Below are 18,925 nucleotides of genomic sequence, written 5' to 3'. Positions count from 1 at the left end.
CGATGAAGATTGTACGCTAGTGCAATCTAAGAAATTAACGCAGAGACGAGCCTAAAAATTCGTGTAACTCGAGGTTCAAAAGTGGGGTTTTAAAACACAAGACAAATCTGATTTCCATCTCTGGATTCAAATGTAAAACAATCAAATGATATTGAAAGAAATGAAGAGTTCGAAACCCCTTAGTTTCCTTTAAGTTAGAAAATTCCAGATTTAGCAAGTAATCTTTGAAAAATCATATCATACTCTCTACAAGCCCAACATTGGAAAACTTGATACTATTGGAAACCTCTTTGAAAGTACTAAAAGTTTTTAGAATACACTTTTCTAAGATTCCACATGGAAAACATTCAAAAATAAGCTCAAAGTCTCTGTTTTGGTTCATAAGGCAGATTTAAGTTGGTTTTTGGCCAACTTTGAAAATTCGGCAAAAGTCACTTGATTGGAACTAGCTTTTGAAATTTGGTACTCTTTTAGAGTTGCAATCCAAGTTTATAGTAAAACAAGTGGAATGAGAAATGGAGTTTTGAGCACCAAGCTACGGTAGCTCAAAGTTACTAAAATTTTCTTGTTAAACAAGGGTTTTTTTCAAACTCGAGTCATGAACTTTGGTAATTTATTTGACCCATGAAACGGCCTCGGAATAACACCATAATTAGAAGTATAATACTACCATATAAGGGTTGTCCCTCTACCAAATTTCATGGAAAAAATAACTTCGGAAAGGTGGTCAATCAAACACCTAAAATTTCGCAAATACTAAGACAAAACTGCCTTGAACCTTTTGTTTTTCCATTTCAGACATTTGGTCAAAGAAAAATTCCTCTAAACCTGGTTCATTTGTTTAGGCAAAATCTAAAGGACATTCATGGTACATTTGGTAAGTGTTTAGTATCAAAATATTCAGTTAGCAAGTCTTTGCCAAACCTTGCATCAAATCTGTCTAAAAATCAGGGTTTTCAAGGACAGAGCAGGTTTCATATTTTGATCACAGATCACTCAAATTAACTCGGAATTTGGCATGGTTTAAGATGTTGGAAAGCACATTCATAGAGCTATAATTTCACAGAAGAAATAATTTTGAAATTCGGCACACAACTAGCTCGAATTCGAGCCACAAGTTGCAGCCTCAGCATTTTGTTCTTGTAAAACAGAGAAACAGAACAGCCGACTTAAAATGGTTGGTTTGGCTCACATACATGGAACAAGAATGTGCATTTTATATTGTCAGAAAGGTTGGAATGTCTAGTTTCAAATGCCGCCGACGACACTCGATTTCGACATCGGATCTCAAAATTATGGCCGAAATACGAAAGCTGGTCAGAGTATTACAAAAACAGTTCCAGATTTACTAGCTTTGTGAAATCATTTTATTTGACCAACCAAAACTCAACATGCACTCACCCAAATCACGTAAAATTTTGAAGAAACTTTAAACACAACCTATATTTCACATTTGCATCAGAAACAAGTCAGTTGGACTTCAAGAAATTATACTAAATGCACGAAAATAGCAGTGCAGAACTGGCGTCATTACATGCAGCTCCTCAATTGGCTTCCTTTTCAATTTTGCCACTTAACTCTACTAAATTAGCACTTAATCAACACAATCAGCATCCAATCCTATCAAATCAGATCATCAAAGTCATTGTGGGATTTCATAGAGCCCACTCACCAATTTTCCAATAATTTAAAGTTGCCAAGAAAAATTTACAGCCTTGATATTGCTCACAAGTACTTTTCTTGCTTTTAACGTCTCAAGTATCACATGCATGACCAGATTAAGGTAAGGAAGGATATGAAGAATAAATTTTAACTATTACTACTGCAAAACGTTTGGAAAGAAGGTTGAAAATTTTCAGTTGTAGGCCGCCGGCCAGAATGCAGTTTTAAACCAGATTTTTCAGCAACGGTATCCTGCAACTCACTCCTATTATGCTTGATTTGACTCAAAGGCTACATGCACGCTGAGATTAGGGAAGTAAGAAGCATATATAGTGCGTACAAGCATCCTCTTACAAGTTTGAAGGGGAAAACAACTGAAACTTGCAACTAAACTACATCAGCAACAAACAACCTTCTTAACAGAATTTTCAGCGTAGTCTCTCTTCAAAAATCAACACTTGGTTCACCTATTTTCTAGTAAAACTCTACATGCAGATGAATATAAGGAAGTTATAAGTGTTTTGAACCACAATATGAAAGTTTGCAGCCAAAATTCATAGAGGAAAACTGGAAAATTCTTTCTTTCCCTCTCTCGGCCATCTCAACAGATTTCCAACAATAAATCAGTCTTTAAACAAGATTTTTCTTCAACAAAACTCACTTTTCTTAACTAAAACCCAGCATGCAATATGAGTAATGAAGAGTACTGGATGATTAAGAGTCTATTACAGAAATTTTACATCATTCATGGGCTGCCATTCAAACAACAACTCTCGGTTATCTGAAATTTCCTTTTCCTACTGCTTTTCGGTTGTTTCACAGAATTTCCTTCAGCCAAGAGCTCATATTCCTAGCTAATTTCAACATGCAGCTTATATATATCCAATTATACTAATTAAGCAGAGAGTTACTACAGAATCTTACCTCTTCTCTCCTAGAGTTCGATAATTGCAGACTGCTCAAATTCTCTGCTTCGGTTCCTCAAATCCTAGCACCAGATTCTCACTCCGCTCTCTTCTTTCTCCCCTCGATACAGCTAATATGAACACCAAGAAACCGCAGTCTCTTCCTCACTCTCAACTCTCTTTTGTGTATCGAAATGAGAAGAGAAAATGATTTACTCTCTACCTCACTCTCTCGGTTGCAGCTGGGAAATGAAAGAAGGAACCAGAAATTCTCTCGGTTTCAAGACAATAGAAAGGCAGCTAGTTGCATGGTTATTTATTCAAGTGTTGAGGCTTTAATTAATGGTCTTTTAACATTAAAGTATTTATTTGCTAAGGAGTTGGAATCTTATCATCTTCAAATATTGCCTCAAACTTTAGTTTATTCTAATTTACATACCCCTATAAGAATTTTTCTCACACCATCCTAGGTATTTCCATATTCTTGATTTGCAAGAAATTAATTAAACATTTAATTTAATTAATCGTATGGTATATGAAATGTTTTTTTTAAAAAAAACACAAGAAAATAAAATAAATTCAAAATATATGTAATTTCTCGAATCGATTATTTACTCCAGTCGCGTATTTACTATTTTCACTTAACGAGCCTTCAGAAATTAAATTTCGAAACGAATCGCCTTAAAAATATAACTAAGCTATGGATACATTTAATTAGGCCTAAAAATGTTAGAAAATAATAATCGGAGAAATCGGGTGAGTAAATACTTATTTGAGCCAATAAAATAAATAAAATAAGCAAAATTTTCGAGTCCTCACATGCCATGGCCATGCCAGGATTTGGAAATGGCTAGACCGCTTATTGTTGAATGTAGAGTGTTTTGATGCTGGACTTTCGCTTGGTGTTGTTCACCTGGAGCGTTATCCTTCCGACCATGTGCCATTGTTAATCTCCATTGCTATCAGAATGGATAGTAAGCCCCATCCTTTCCATTTCATCAATGCCTGGGCTGATCATAAGGAGTTTTTGGGAGTGGTGAAAGAGTCATGGCAGCAGGAGTGTGATGGGTCCCCAATGCATGTTCTTTGTTCCAAGCTACAGCGGCTCAAGTGTCAACTTCAACGGTGGAACAAGAACTGTGTGGGAAACTTTTCAGACAGTGTTAAGAAGGCGAAAGAGGAGGTTGGGAGGCTAGAAAAGTGTTTAAAGGAGGGAGGGTCTGAGGTTGTGCATTCGCTTTTGCAACTGGCCCAGGCTACGCTGAGACAGGCATTGGCCATGCAGGAGTCATTGTGGAGACAAAGATCTCGGGTAAAATGGCTGGTCTTGGGAGATCGTAACACTAAGTTTTTCCACTCAGTGGTAAAGCAATGGCGCATGCAATTGGTAATTCATCAGATACAGCAGTCTGATGGCGAATGGGTGTCTGAGGATGAGCTCATTGGCGCGGAGGCGGTTCAGTATTTCTCCGACTTATTCTCGTCAGTGGATGGCCCTAGTATGCTAGATGTCCCAGCTGTCATCCCTCGGTTGGTGTCAGGGGAGGACAATGAGATGTTGGAGGCAGTTCCGTCCTTGGAGGAGGTGCGGCAGATTTTATATGAAATGGATGCTAGTATTGCAGCAGGGCCTGACGGGTTCACTGGTGGATTCTTCTCCACTGCCTGGGAGATAGTGGGTGGTGATGTGCATATGGCAATACAAAGTTTCTTCTGTGGTGCCGAGCTTCCAAGGAGAATTACAACGACTTCCATTGTTTTGATCCCCAAGGTTCAGCAGCCAAAGGATTTCTCCCAGTATCGTCCTATCAGTTTATGCAACTTTGTGAACAAGATTTTCTCCAAGATCCTGGCTCGCCGGTTAGCTCTTATCCTGCCTAAGATTATTTTGATGAACCAGAGTGGGTTTGTTTGGGGTCGGTCGATATCAGACAGCTACCTACTCGCCCAAGAGATAATTGCGGGTATCAAGAGGAAGGTGCTCGGGGGGAATGTCGTATTCAAACTTGATATGTCAAAGGCGTACGACTGGATGATGTGGCCTTTCTTGATACAGGTCCTGCGCGTATTTGGGTTCGGAGAATGCTGGATAGATATGAACTAGAGGGTTATCTCTAACGTGTGGTTCTCCGTCATAATAAATGGGTCGCTTTGTGGGTTTTTAAGTCATTTAGAGGGCTTCAGCAAGGGGACCCTTTGTCCCCTGCTCTATTTATTATCAGGGTGGAGGTGCTATCTCGTTCTCTTAAACAATTGGTGGCTCATCGTGGGTTCCAGGGTGTCTGGGTTCGAAGAGGTTGCCCGACTATTACGCACTTGGGTTATCCAGATGACGTGCTGATTTTCTCAGGCGCCAATATGACCTCTCTCAAGTTGGTGATGAAGGTACTAGAGGATTATGAGGTAGTCTCTGGCCAGTTGATTAATAAATAGAAAAGTTGCTTTTTGGCACATGCGGCCTTGGGAAGACCACGGAGGTTGAAAATCTAGCAGGTTACGGGATTCTCTTCTAGACCTTTTCCCATCAAATATCTAGGGTACCCCCTCTTCTACGGGTGGCGAAAGCGAGATTACTTTGCTGGGCTCTGCCAAACAGTAGTGAGTAGAGTGAAGTCCTGGAGAAACAGGTTGTTGTCTTTTGGGGGTAGGATGGTGCTATTGAAGCACATCCTCGCCACTTTACCAGTATATCTGTTAATTGTTGCCTCTCCTCCGAAGTCCATTCTTAAAGAACTTGAAAGGTGCTTCTCCAATTTCTCTGGGGTGAGGCCAAGGGGGGTCAGAAGCTGCATTGGATTAGGTGGGGAGACCTATGTCTTCCAGGTGATGAGGAAGGACTGGGATTCTGGCGCTTGGAGGATATTTACGATGCTTTCTCCATCAAGTTATGGTGGAGATTCCGCTCTCTGTCATCTTTTTGGACGATTTTCATGAAAGCTAAGTTTTGTGCGGAGGTGCATCCTAATCTGGTGCATCGCGATAGAGGCTCGCAGACTTGGAGAAGGATGATAGCGGTGCGACATATTGCGGAGCAGCATATTGGTTGGATTGGGCGCTCTAATAGCTCGAACTTTTGGTTTGATAATTGGTTAGGAAATGGGACACTAGCGTTGAGACTGGACAGTGTCTCGGATCATCTAGTGGCTGATTTTGTTAACAATGGCACTTGGAACGCTCAACTTATACAGCAATGGGTGCCGGCAGGGATTGCCCGCGAGATTGCTCAAGTTGATCCGCCGGTGGGCCAGCTTCCTGATCTGATGGTATAGAGACCTTCACAGTTTGGACAGTTCACCCTACAGCCTGCGTTTAACCTAGTACGGTGGCATAGCAATAGATCCTTCATGTCTCAACGGTTATGGCATCCGATGTTGCCCTTAAAAATCTCTTTCTTCTTAGTACGTTTACTACGCAGGCGACTTCCGGTGGATTGCTGTATGTGGAAGTTTGGGTTTCAGGGGCCTTCCAAGTATGGATGTTGTCAATCCCCGGAGGTAGAAATGGTAGACCATGTGTTTGCTGGGGGTGATGTGGCATCACAGGTTTGGCACTTCTTCGGAGATACAGTAGGTGTGTCTTCGAGGGGGTTGTCGTTTTGCGTATGCATGGCAGCATGGTGGTATGGTAAGAGGGGCAACAGGTATTTGGAGTTTGTTCATCATGTTCTTCCGCTTCTGATCTGTTGGCACCTGTGGAAAGGCAGGAATGCCAGGAAGTACGATGGGACTCATATACAGGAGGATAGGTTATGCAGGTTGGTCTTCACCGATCTCCTGGAATTGTTTGCTTTTTTCTTCCCAAGCTGCAGGGTCTTCCCAGTGACTTGGAGACATTTCTATACAAAGATTTCTGGGTGGGCTCCGCGTTCCTCCTTTAAGCCTGTGAGGTGGGTTCGGCCTCTTCCTGGTGGCTTTAAACTTAATACAGATGGGTGTTCCAAGGGCAATCCAGGTATTAGTGGTAGTGGAGGGATCCTTCGGGATGGCGGCGGCAGATTCTGTTTGGCTTTCTCATGCCATTTTGGGAAGGCAACCAGTTTACAGGCTGAAGCGCGGGCCCTTCTTGTTGGGGTAGAAATGTGCATCCAGGGAGGGTTTGACCTCTTCGAAGTTGAACTAGATTCGCTCGTGTTAGTCGACATTCTACTTGGATAGGTTGGCTGTCCATGGAGTGTCTATAAGGAGGTGCAGCAGTTGTTGGATTTGAAAGAGCGGTTTCCACAAGTCTCCCATTATTTCCGTCAAGAGAACCAAGTTGCTAATGTCCTTTCGAATGTTGGGTGCTCGCATGAGGGGAAGGTGGTTTACACGTCTACCTCGTCGTTACCTTCGATTGCTAGAGGCCCCATGTGCCTAGATAGGTTAGGGGTTTCGTCAATTAGGAGGTTCCTGCAGGACTAGTGGCCTCTTCATTTGTTTCCCCAATGTTATGTGATAATAAATTTTTGGTTTGAAAAAAAAAAGTTGCAGTAGGTTTGTACTGTTTTGCTCAATCTTCAATATTGTTCTATTTTTAGACCAAATTCAACTGCAATTTCCTCAATGATAGAAGCCAAATTAGCTATTTCACAAACCATAAAAATTGTAGTCCTTTGAGTTATCTTTCGAATGCATCAAGAATCATGTCATTTGGATGTCTATGCGCAAAAAATGACCAAAACACCCCTAACTGTTCAATCCCCTATTTCACCTTTTGAAAGCAAAAATGCATGATGGTATATCGACCTTTTGGCCAGGAAAATGCATGAACTGGATTTTGACATCTCCATGAGAATTGTAAATCTATGTATTAGCTTCATCATGGTTTAAGAATTATCTCAATCTAATACTTGTAACTCAAGATATAGTCAAAATACCAAAAGATATCAAAACTATCAAACTTTTCTTTTTTTTTTTGTACTTGGTTGCATCTCATCCTATGAACATTTTACACTTCATGTTCACTTTAAATCACTTAAATCATCAATAATAATCCAAATATATTTTCAATTCACTCCATTTGATGATTGAGCCGTTAAATCTACAAAAATATGAAATTTTTACCACTTTAATTCATAGAAATGCAATTTTTCACAATTGGACCATAAAATGCAAATTTCACTAGAAACCTAGTTATTTAGCTATAAAAATGACTAAACACACCAAAACATAAGTAATAAAAGACACTTAAAACATGCAAAATTAACACGTATCAATATGCTTACACACAACCAAGGTTAATCGTCACAATCATTAGTCCAAATTATTTGTGCTTGTTAATCATCAAAATCAAGGATTGATCAACTTAAATCTTCAAACCCAATGAGATTTTTGCCTTGTACCCAAAATTTATATCCCAACATTAGGACCTCTCTGTCAACATGCATGAGATTTCTAAGCACTACATCACATTTGAACTTGTTTTTAAATTTATGACGGTGTTATATTAAAAATATATTATCTAATTATAAGTACAAATGTAGTACGGAATATAGTTTTACGTCATTTTGTGTAAGAGTTAATATTTGAAATTCTTTTATCTTGGGGAAAATTGCAGAAACCTCCCCTGAGGTTTCTGACACTAGCATTCACCTCTCCTGAGGTTTAAGAAATAGCATGCAGCACCCTTGAACTTAATGAATATGTTGTAAATTCAGTCCAGGCAAGAAAATGTCCCATTAAAAAATGATTTTAAGGAGTGAGATGAAAATTTTGTATCAAATTTGCCCTTGATCTTGCTTGGCAAGTAGTATTAGCAAGTGAAGGACAAAGGTATTAAGGATCGAGAAAGTTCAGGGGGTGTAAGCGCAAACCATTTCCAAGCAACTTGCAACAGCTTCTTCACTTAAGGAAACTAACGGCTAGTTAACGGCTAAATGGCTAGGTTCTTGCACTAGCTTATAAAAGATGGTCTGCAATACATGAAACTTTATATTAGGAAAAAAATGAGTTGTTCGTTTTCAACATCAAACACAGCTAGTTTGATTGACTTCAATTTGGCAGCTTGAGGTGAAATATTGCAACAAAGAGTATGGCTACTTCCAACCACAAGGGAGCATCATGGAACTCCCCAACATCCTTCACAATAAGGAACAAATATTGCACCTGCAATCGAAAGGCGACATTGAAGATCTCTGAGACTGAAAAGAACCCCAACAAGTTATATTTTTGTTGTGCCAAATGCAAGTAATTCCGGTGTTATGAAGGTCCTAAAGAAGAAAAGGTCAGCAATAGAAGAACTGACACCAATTCAGTTCTGCAATCTGAACAACAGCTGCAAAGGTCAACGGCAATGCAAAAGGAAATGCCAATTCTAGTGGCAAGGGCAGGGGCTCTAAATGTAGCAGTCAACATACTTTTTATCATCAATCTCATATTTGTTGATGTGTATGTTTTCATCCATATTGTGATGATGTGTCAGTTCAAATATACATATCTAAATATAAGATGTAGTTATAGAAAAAATTGGTGTTGTAAGATATACGAGAGGAAAAGTAGAACATCATGTATGCAGCATCATTTCTAGTTTACATTATAATGCAACCAATTAAGTTTAAGTATACTGTCATCAGTACAAAATCTAGTTCATCTACCAATACTTGCAAAAAAGATACAAAAAGCAGTTGCATTACAAGACTAATCCATTAATACAAAAGTGCATCAGAAAAATTCATTACTACAAAAGAGTATCAGAACAAACCATTAATACAAAAGCATGACTGCGCAATCCATTAGTTTCAAAACACTATCTGCTGCAATGACTGAGAACAAATGATGAGGATTGGAAAGACCTATCAATTCAAATGTCATCACTGCAACAATCATACAAAACATTCGTATATAGTGACCTAAATGCAAGGCATACTACTAAGTTGAAACTGAAGCAGTAAGCAGAAAACTACAGAGTATGCATTAGAATTGCATACTAAAACTGTTGCTGCCACTGACATTTGTTGACTGCAGTGTTGTAGCTACATTGATTGACAAAGATGCAGCTATAGCAACTTGAGATGCTGCAATTTGCTGAACTGGAGGAGGCTCCAGAGTTTGAGTGACCTGAGTAGTTGTATTTGAGTTAGTTCTCTTGCTCTCCCCTAGTAGTTGTTCCAGTATTGCACAATGGCCTTCCTGTCTACACAATCACAGAGATCGAACCTTATATTCAAACATTATACTGAAGCATGTATAAAATGCAGTCATTTGAATGAACCTTTTTCTTTGAAGCAGTTGTTGTGGTCTGAATCTGCTATTGTACATTCACAGTTGCAGGTTGACTTGGAGGAAAATGATTGCTTCTTTGGCTTGAGTGTACAACAGTCACATTGCCTTGTACATGATCCAAGCAGTAAACATAGACAAGTAGCTTTGGATATTAGAAGGTTTTAAATGCTACAATCCTGATAATAAATCAAAAAAATTTTTACCCAAAGAGTAGCTCCTGACATGCCAGTGTTTGCAGTCCCTCTTCCTGGTTTGCCTCTTCTATTGCTCAACTGTTAGGGAATAAGCTAACATTAGTGCATTTTATTTATTTTCAGTATTATTTTCAATAGCAAGTTGAGCACATATAAGACCTGTTGGCCAGGAGTTGTGCTGCCATTCTTCTTCTGGACGGTGCTCTTTGGCAAGACCTCTTATTGTGACCAAAAGAGCCACAATTTCCATATTTGAATCTGCTCGACCTTTTTGATTGTGATACAAATTGTCCTTCATCATGTTCCTTTCTCCTGTTCACCTTTGGTCTACCTGGAGCTCTCCTCAAAGGAGGTGGCAACATGTGGCATAGGTAACATGTGGAGTCTTGAGGAGTCTTGAGCTCTCTTCAAGACTGTTGAAGAGGTAACATGTGGCATAGGTGGCCACATCTTCTTATCAGGAATTGGATGAATCATACTTGCTGTGACGACCCCACTTCTCCTTAGGGTGAACCTTAAGGTTTCGGTGGGCCGTCTGCTTAGCTCTCGCCAGAGCGCAATACGAGTCAAATTTAAATTTAAAAGTAAACAACCAATAATAAAAGTCAATTTAAAGAAAAGTCGCTTTCTTATATAATCATTCAAGTCTTACATCATAAAGTTTCCAAAAGATACATCAATTTTTCCAAAATACAACCATTCAAATTTGATTAAACCATTTACATTCAAATTCTAATCAAAAGGTAATCAAGTCAGTTTCTCCAAAATCTTTCTATTCCGAGCTCCTATTAAGGAAAACAAACTACGGGGGTGAGCTAACACTTAGCGAGACCAAGAAAAACATGCAAAAAAATAAGTTCAAGTAACAATAACACTTGTACAAGAAATATAGTTAGAAAGTTCATGTAATTCACAAATAACAATAAAGCACAATTAATAAGGATACGGGAGCTCTCAGGAGCTAAATTCCCATTTGCTTTGCCAAAACTTGATCCAATACCTCCACGTGATGGCACTCCGTCAACCGGGTAGGTAGCAAGTCCGTAGAAACCCGGCTTACTTCCTCCATCCCTCATTTCACCCTCTCAAATTCATAACCAAACACTCACTAGAAGGGAAATACTACTCGAATATACCAAGTAAGACCTCAAAAGATCAAGCTTATAATTTTCTCATGGTTCACCAGGCTTCTCAACGACTCGACCAAGCCCATGCCGACTCAAGTTGCAAGGTTAGCCAATGAGTTTTGGGCATCTTCAGATGCACAAATACAATTTGCCAAATTCACGCAATTCAATTATCAAGTCACGTTCACACAAGTCAAATGTCTAGTCAGGTAAAAGAGAACGAATGCGATAAAGTACGCACTCGTCTCGACAAGTCCAAATCACTTAATTAACAAGAAACAATTCAAATATTTAGCAACAAGTCATGCATTTGACACTCACCAATTCAAAAGTAAGTGAGCAAATAAAGTCCTTCAATTGTTCGTACCGGGATCCCCTTTGAAACCCCCCTGAGCACTTGAAGAAATAGTGACCAACCATCACTCACATATACTCTAGACCACTTAACATTCAAGGAAGGAAATTGTGACGCCCCCACTTCTCCCAAAGGCGAATCCAAGGGCATCGGCGGGACGCCTACCCACCTCTCGTCAGGACTCGGTATAATCTATAATTCAAAATTAGGAATAATTCAAATAATTTCAATATATATATTTAAAGTACTCCAAAACACTTCATACTTACAATTAGTCAGTTCTCAAACTTAATATAATCCAAAAGAATATTTACTACAGCTATCTGCTGTAATACAATTTAAAGTTTTCCCCAAAAGAAAACAATCTAGCACTATTTACGAGCACTTTTCGTCTCGAACCCTGTTAAGAAAAACAAAAACGTGGAATGAGCTACACAATCTAGTGAGGTTTCAAGACACTCTAACAGTTCGAATAAATCAAGTAATTTGAACATATCCGATGTATGATTCAAAGTTGCACATTGGCACATTAACATGAGACAGTTATCATTGTATGAGTAATTTGAACATATCACAGGTATGGCTCAGGATCGCACATTGGCACATTAACATGAAATAGTTATCATTACGTAAAATAAACACACATTAAAGGATACGGTATTCCAGTAGAACCATTTCGGTCAACTACACCTTATAACTTCAGAATCTCCTCGGTTTGTCTGGCCATCACGTTATCCCTCCAGTGGTAATACTCGAGTATACCGAAACGGTGTCCCAGGATTCAAACCTACCCGACCGAGCCCAGTCCTGGCTCCAGTAGGTCAGTAACCAAGGGCAGGGCCCAGTTCAGTTTAGAACTTACAACATGCACAAGTAATCAAGTAAATCGGTAAACAGTAAAAATTTATCAATTTTGTAGGTCAAGTGAGATAAAGTACACACTCATCGTAAAACTGTGAAAAAGTTCATGTGAACACGTAATTTACGGTAATCACATAATCAAGTAGTCAAGTAAGCAAGTAATCAAGTAAATTGGTAAATAGTGAACGGTAAACGGTAGACGGTAAATAACCTCGGTTAACGGTAAGATTTATTATTTTAGTAGGTCGAGTGAGATAAAGTACACACTCACCTTAAAACAGTGGAAAAGTTCATAGGAGCAATTATTTGTAACACTTAACAGTTAAACATATAATGACCATGGAGTAAACATGTCGTAAAACTATTTAAGTAACGTACTCATATATGGAACACTCACCAATTCGAAACAAGTGATTAAGTGCCCAAACAAATGTTTAGGCGTCCACTTCGAGTTCCTCTTGAAGGTCCCCTTGAGTGCCTGAGCAAATAACAATCAACTATTACACACTATCGCTTAAAATCCCTACTTATCGAGAAAGATTGCACCCGTGTACAATCTAAGAAAATATCACAAAAATGAGCCTCAATTACTCATAAATCAAGGTTCAAAGGTAGGGTTTAAAACTCAAGTAAAAATCTGATTTTTATCTTTAAAATCATTGGATGGAAACAAGTAGGTATGAAACCATGTAAATAAATTTCCAAACGAATGATCGAAATCGGACGTGAAGATGCCACGTCACAATACGGCCGAATTTGAGGCAGTGAAGAAACCCAATTTTTTTTCAAATCTCACCATCAATCCAGCCAAGAACTGGCCGAATATGCTGCCGGATTCTATGAAATTATTCCCGCGCGGATTCTTTTCAAAATGGCCAAAATTTATCAAGTTTAGGGTATTTTTTGAAAAATCATAACTAACTCTCTGAAGGTTCAAAATTAAAAAATTTGGCACCGTTGGAAACTACTTCCAAAATACTAAAAGTTCCAAGAAAACACTTTTCCATGATTCCAATTGTAAGACATTCAAATGTTGGGTCCAAGATGTTGTCATGGAATGCTAAGATAGATTTGGTTGATTTTCGGCAAAGTTTGGAAATTCGGAAAAATTCATACAATATGAACTAGTCTCTGAAATTTGGAACTCAATTAGAGTTACAATCAAAGTTTAAAACACGTGAAACAACATTCGGAGTTTTGGACACCAAGATATAGCGGCTAAAAGTTGCTGAAATGTGAAACTGTTAGGCTAATTTTCAGGTTTAAATTATGAACTTTGGGACATTGGTTGGGCATCGAAATGGACTCGGAATGGCACCAAATTTGGTAGTATTAGAATACCATATAAGGGCTATTCCTCTGTCAATTTTCATAGAAAAATCCATTCGGAAAGTGGGTTAACAAAGTCACTAAATTTCCAATTTTCCAAGACAAAGCTGCCTTGTATTTCTATTTCCTTTTTTAAAACATTTGGCCAACGAATCTTTTCAAACATGGTCCATTTATGAATACAAATGTCTAATAAATATCCAAGATACATTTTGTAGGTGATTAACACCAAGAATTTCAAGATCACAAGTCCCAATTCAAAAAGAGTCATTCAACTAGCCAAAAAGAGGGTTTTTCATCACTACATTAGTTTTAAAATTCAGCCACAACTCACTCAATTCAACTTGGAATTGAGCATCGTTAGCTGCAATGAAAATTACATTCATAAATTACAATTTCTTAGAAGGAATTGTTTTAAATTTGTGTCCAAAACTAGCTCATAATTGAGCATCAAGTCACAGCTCAAAATAGGGCTTCGTATACAGATGAGAAACAGAATAGGCAACTTTACAAGGTTGGTACGGCTCACTCAGGTGGATTCAAGGCATGCATTTTATACTATTAGAAAACTGGAAGTGTCTAGTTTCTAATGCCGCTGACAGCACTCGATTTCGACATCGGAGTAAAAGTTATGACTGAAACAAAAACACTACCAGAGTAATACAGGACTAATTTCCAGCTTTGACAAATTTTCGAAAACTCAACATTTAATCATCCAATATCACGTAATTTTTTGTGGAAACCTTCCACACAACCCACACAACATGTATACATCATAAACAAGTCAATTGAAAAAAAAAATGCACTAAGGGTCACGGCAATAACAAGGGCAGATTTGTCACTTTTACTCAGCTCTCTCCTTTTGAGTTTTCCTTCACAACCCAACGTATTTCCACTAGATTAAGCTCTAATCCAACATAAATAGCATCATATATTATCAAATCAGTCCACCAAGCCATTGTGGGATTTCATAGAGCCCACACACCAAATTTCCAACATAAATAAAGCTGCCCACATGAATATATGAGGTTATAAGTTCAATATAACTTCCATAAGTCAAGATTTGAGAGGTTGATCATCACTTACTTTTTTAGATTATCAAGGCAAAAATTTCGGTCCTTTTAACTCAAAAAAAAACCATGAGAGCAAGCCCCTTTCCTAACTTGAAGTGATCTCCAAGTGGTTAGCAAACTGTATATGAATTTTGAGGTGATTTGGTGAAGATTTGAAGCAAGGATTGATGAAGGAGAATGAAGAACTTTGGTTGTTTTTCTCCTTGGATGGCCGGCTGTCTTAGAGCAAGAGAGAGAGAGAGGTTTTGGCTGCAAATGAAGCTTCCAAGAGAAGCTAAAATGTGTGGCTCTAAATTGGTTCAAAAGTCAACTTTCTCTCCCGCGCATACGTGCGCGTTTCGTGCTCGATTCCTCTCGAGTTTGTTTCACTTGTGCACTAAACCTCTAATGCACTTGTATTCCTACTATTATTATTTACTCTTAATGGTCTAAAAATAAGGGTCTAAAATTCCTTAATTAATCACGCGCGTAAAAACGCGTACTCCCGATTTGTGCGCGATAAAGTGAAATTTTCAAGAAATTCTTATAATGATAGTATCACTAACTAATAATTGAACACTTAAATATAAAAATACCTATTTCAAGACTAATGTACAAGTCTCCAATTTTTCAAGATTATTGTATTCTCGAATCGATTATTGTCTCCAAACGCGCATCCACTATTCACTTTAAACGAGCTTTCAAAAATAAATTTTTGAATCAAGACACTTTTAAAATACTTTTAGGTCATAGTCCCATGTAATTGAGTATAAAGAGATTGGAATAAAATATTCAAAGAAAACGAGTGAGTAAATAATTAATTAAGCCAGTAAAATAAAATAAAATAAGAAAAATTCAAGTCCTCACAACCTTCCCTCCTTAAAAAGAATTTCGTTCTCGAAATTCATACCTTCTGTAATCTCAGATAACCCTGAACCTTGTTGTGTGATCGTTTCATATGTTCTTGCAGATGCCACTGACGGTTTCTTCTTCTGCTGACTTGTCGAGGAATAGTTCCATTTTCTTGTTGAGTAGTAGTTTCTCGTAGATACCTGTTTGGACAGTCGTGAACTTTATGATTGGTGCTCCTACATCCCATGCACTTTCGTCCCTTTAGCCAACAGTTTTCTTCGGTACGATTCGTCCTTCCACAATATCCGCAAGTCGGACGAGACGGTGTGACTTGACTTGCTTGCGAGGTTTCCTTTGATCGTATCTATCCTACTGGAGTTCCTTGTGACATAGTTTGTGAGAACCCGTAATTTTCTTAATTGCTAGGTTTTATTTTCTATTAATTGCATGCTTTTCCACATTTTATCTATTCGAAAAATTGTGAAAATAATTTTTATGAGTAAAGATGGTTTTGAAATCATTTTTTCTAGTATAAGTTAGTTTATAAGGTTTTAAGAGTGTATACCGGATGTGGGATCCACTAGTGCGGTAAGTTTGATAAAATTCAGCCAATTAGGTTAAGTTGTGTATACTGAGTTTAATTTATCATGTGTGAGAAGATAATTAGAGGTTACTTAGTTGTATTATTGTTGGATTAGCATTGGAGGGAAAAAGGATAAGCTTTAGGGCCAAAAGGTGACAAGTGTCACCATGCCATTTATTCTTGGACTTTGACTAACTTTCCTACTTTACCATTTAATCAAAATTTGACCAAAAATTCATCACATTTTGCTCCCCTTTGGCCGAACCTCTTGCTCAAGAAAAGAAAAAAAAATCCTCCAACTTCCTACTTCATAATCTTGCTCCAATCTTCAAATCAAACCGATAAAACTTCAAATCACTCCATAAAATCCCTTTGCTAAGTGGTCTTGAGGTAGTTGGTGAAGTGGTTTATGAAACAAAGGTGCTTAGTTGGCTCTTCTCTTGAGTTGCAAGGTGAGTAGCTAAGGAGTTCATTTTTTGGTCTTGCTAATGTTAAATTGGTAGCTTGTGTTAGTCAAAGATGTGATTTGGTGAAAGATTTCATGACTTTTAATTGAGATTGGTGACTTTTATATTTATTCTTGAATTTTTTTGTTTTCATATGTTTAATATTGTGTGGCCATGGATGATGACTTGGGATAGCTTAGAAAGAAGCTATTGTGCGTAAATTGTTGCTATTTGCGGAAAATTTCCGCTTTGAACCGAAATTTCCAGGTTAGGGTTTCAAATTTTTCCCTATTCTGCTTGGTACTGTTGGACCTAGTTAGAGGCCGAATTAGCATTAGCCTAAAACATGAAAGTTGTAGAGAATGATGTTTTATAATTGACTGCAAAATTTCAGCCCAATTGGAGTAACGTAGCCTATGAAACAACCAAAATACCCATGCTGCCCTGTTTCTGTCCGAAACTAATAATTAGCTTCTGTAATTGGTTAGTTTGACCGGGAATACTACTGATTTGGTTGTCGATGTCTTCTTAAGAATTATATCTTTGTATATTAGCTTTTATAAGGCCTTGAAATCACGTGAATTGGAGTCGTATGTGCTGAGATATGATCGAATGAATCAGGACTGCCACAGTAAACTTCGAACTGGAAAATTTGGGGGTGTTTTGATAAATTTGACCTAGATACATTGTAAACTGGACTGAGTGGCCTTCTTCAACATTGTAGCCCTTTCTTTTAGCTTCGAAATGGTATATATCGTACACCCATCCGATAATCGTAGCGCAGGTTGTGTCCAATATGCTAAATGACATCAAAACTGTTTCTGGGTTTTAGGGCTTAACTTTCATTTCCGGTCATTTTTCCTAACTAAATTTTGTACTTGAATGACTTGGAGCCTATTGAACGGCTGTTGTGATGAATTTATATTGCGTATGACTTTGGGATTGATTGAGGAAAATAATGAAGTCATAAGTGGTTGGGAAAAATAGGTAAATACAAAGGGCATGCTGCCCAAAATTTTAGGGCTACACGATTCCTCCAATTGAGTTGATCTTAGTACAAATGAGGGGTTTTGGGGGTTGTTTGTAACCCTAGAACCAACTGTTATCTTTTTGCTCAAAAGTAATAGTTTATTCTTTTGTACTAGTACTTAATCTGGAAAAACGTACGATATGTAGTCGAGCCTCACTTGTACATTCCGTTTACTCGATTTTGAATGTGAAACCTTCAATCGTTTTACTTTGCTGATTTTAAGATTTGTTGGCCATTAAGGCCAGTTTGAAGTGAAAATTTTTGAAGTATCTGTACTTGGACCGGTGAGTGTACCACTCCCCTCATTTGCTGTTTAACTTGGTTTCTGCCCCTGCAATCTGCGATTTAAATGACTGTACTATCTGTTTATTCTGTTTGAGACGAGAGTGTACTTTATCACACTCGTTCTCTTGTCTGTCCATATGCCTATTTACTGTGTATAATCTGTTAACTGTATCTGAATCTGTTCGGACGTCGTTTGGAAGCTAGTATCCAATGACCTTTCTGTGACCTCTGAGCTCAACACCTGTGGCTAGTTACTCAAGTCGAGCCGGCAAGGGCCTAGTCGATTAGATAACGAACCACGGTAGTCTGTTTTGGGAATCTTTGGGTATTGAGACTCTTGATTCCGGTATACTCGAGTATTACCATTACTGTTCCTGAATGGAGTTTGGGCCCGGTAGGGGTATGTTTGGTGGACGAAAATTGGTGTAAAGTGTGGTCTACGGATATGTTGGTTCTATTTACGTTGACGGAGAGTCAACGGGTTCGGATCAAGTACTACAAATGGAAATCTGGCTCCTGAGAGCCACTTGTATCCTTTCCCTTTGAATCGCTATGTCTAAATGCTTTCCTTGATATCTGGTATATGTATCTGATTGATTAAACGTGAAAGACCATGATTTTACCCCTATATGTTTGGTACCTCATTGAGTGTAAGTCCACCCCCTTTCTGTTGCCTTTGTTTTCCTTACAGGGGACAAACTTGAAAATCACGGTTTTTGGAAGAAAATGGTCAAACTAGTATATATGTCATGTTGTTAAACTCTTTAAAAACGAAACCCTAATTGTATTTTGTGTAGTATGAGTACCTCGGCCTGCACTGTATGTTAATTTGTTCAAGATTTCAATGTAAATATATGTATAAGTGTTTAACCTTGTCGATTAGATGTATTTCGTTAAGACTATGATTTTATGGTTTGGTAGGCATGTTCTCACCTTAGTAGTTTCCGATTGTTCATTTTCTTTGGGTCCTATCGCGCGTACTACGCTGGGTTTGTATGAATCAAATCCGCAGTCTTGGCGAGAGTTGGGCAGGCAGTCCGTCGAA

The 18,925-nt window shown here is 38.3% G+C and overlaps 1 protein-coding gene across 1 annotated transcript; it reads left to right on the top strand.

Annotated features, from left to right (window-relative positions):
- Window positions 1-3,534: 3,534 nt before the first annotated feature.
- LOC140007186 (uncharacterized) lies at window positions 3,535-6,721 on the top strand. Its single transcript, XM_072049875.1, has 4 exons — window positions 3,535-4,623; window positions 4,734-4,970; window positions 5,309-5,830; window positions 6,026-6,721. The coding sequence occupies exons 1-4, from the start codon at window positions 3,535-3,537 to the stop codon at window positions 6,719-6,721; spliced, it is 2,544 nt and encodes an 847-aa protein (XP_071905976.1).
- The last annotated feature ends 12,204 nt before the right edge of the window (window positions 6,722-18,925 follow it).

Source organism: Coffea arabica, chromosome 5c, assembly GCF_036785885.1.
Source record: "Coffea arabica cultivar ET-39 chromosome 5c, Coffea Arabica ET-39 HiFi, whole genome shotgun sequence".
Classification (NCBI taxonomy): domain Eukaryota; kingdom Viridiplantae; phylum Streptophyta; class Magnoliopsida; order Gentianales; family Rubiaceae; genus Coffea; species Coffea arabica.
Note: the sequence above shows the minus strand (reverse complement) of the source record. Positions and strands in the feature narration are given on the sequence as shown.

Bases quoted from the DNA above. Each gene is read 5' to 3' on its own strand.
- LOC140007186 (XM_072049875.1), top strand. From the start codon at position 3,535: ATGGATAGTAAGCCCCATCCTTTCCATTTCATCAATGCCTGGGCTGAT. The intron at 4,971-5,308 runs GTAGTCTCTGGC...AGAACTTGAAAG, and splicing joins AGGTACTAGAGGATTATGAG to GTGCTTCTCCAATTTCTCTG. The intron at 5,831-6,025 runs GTATAGAGACCT...TTTGGGTTTCAG, and splicing joins GCCAGCTTCCTGATCTGATG to GGGCCTTCCAAGTATGGATG.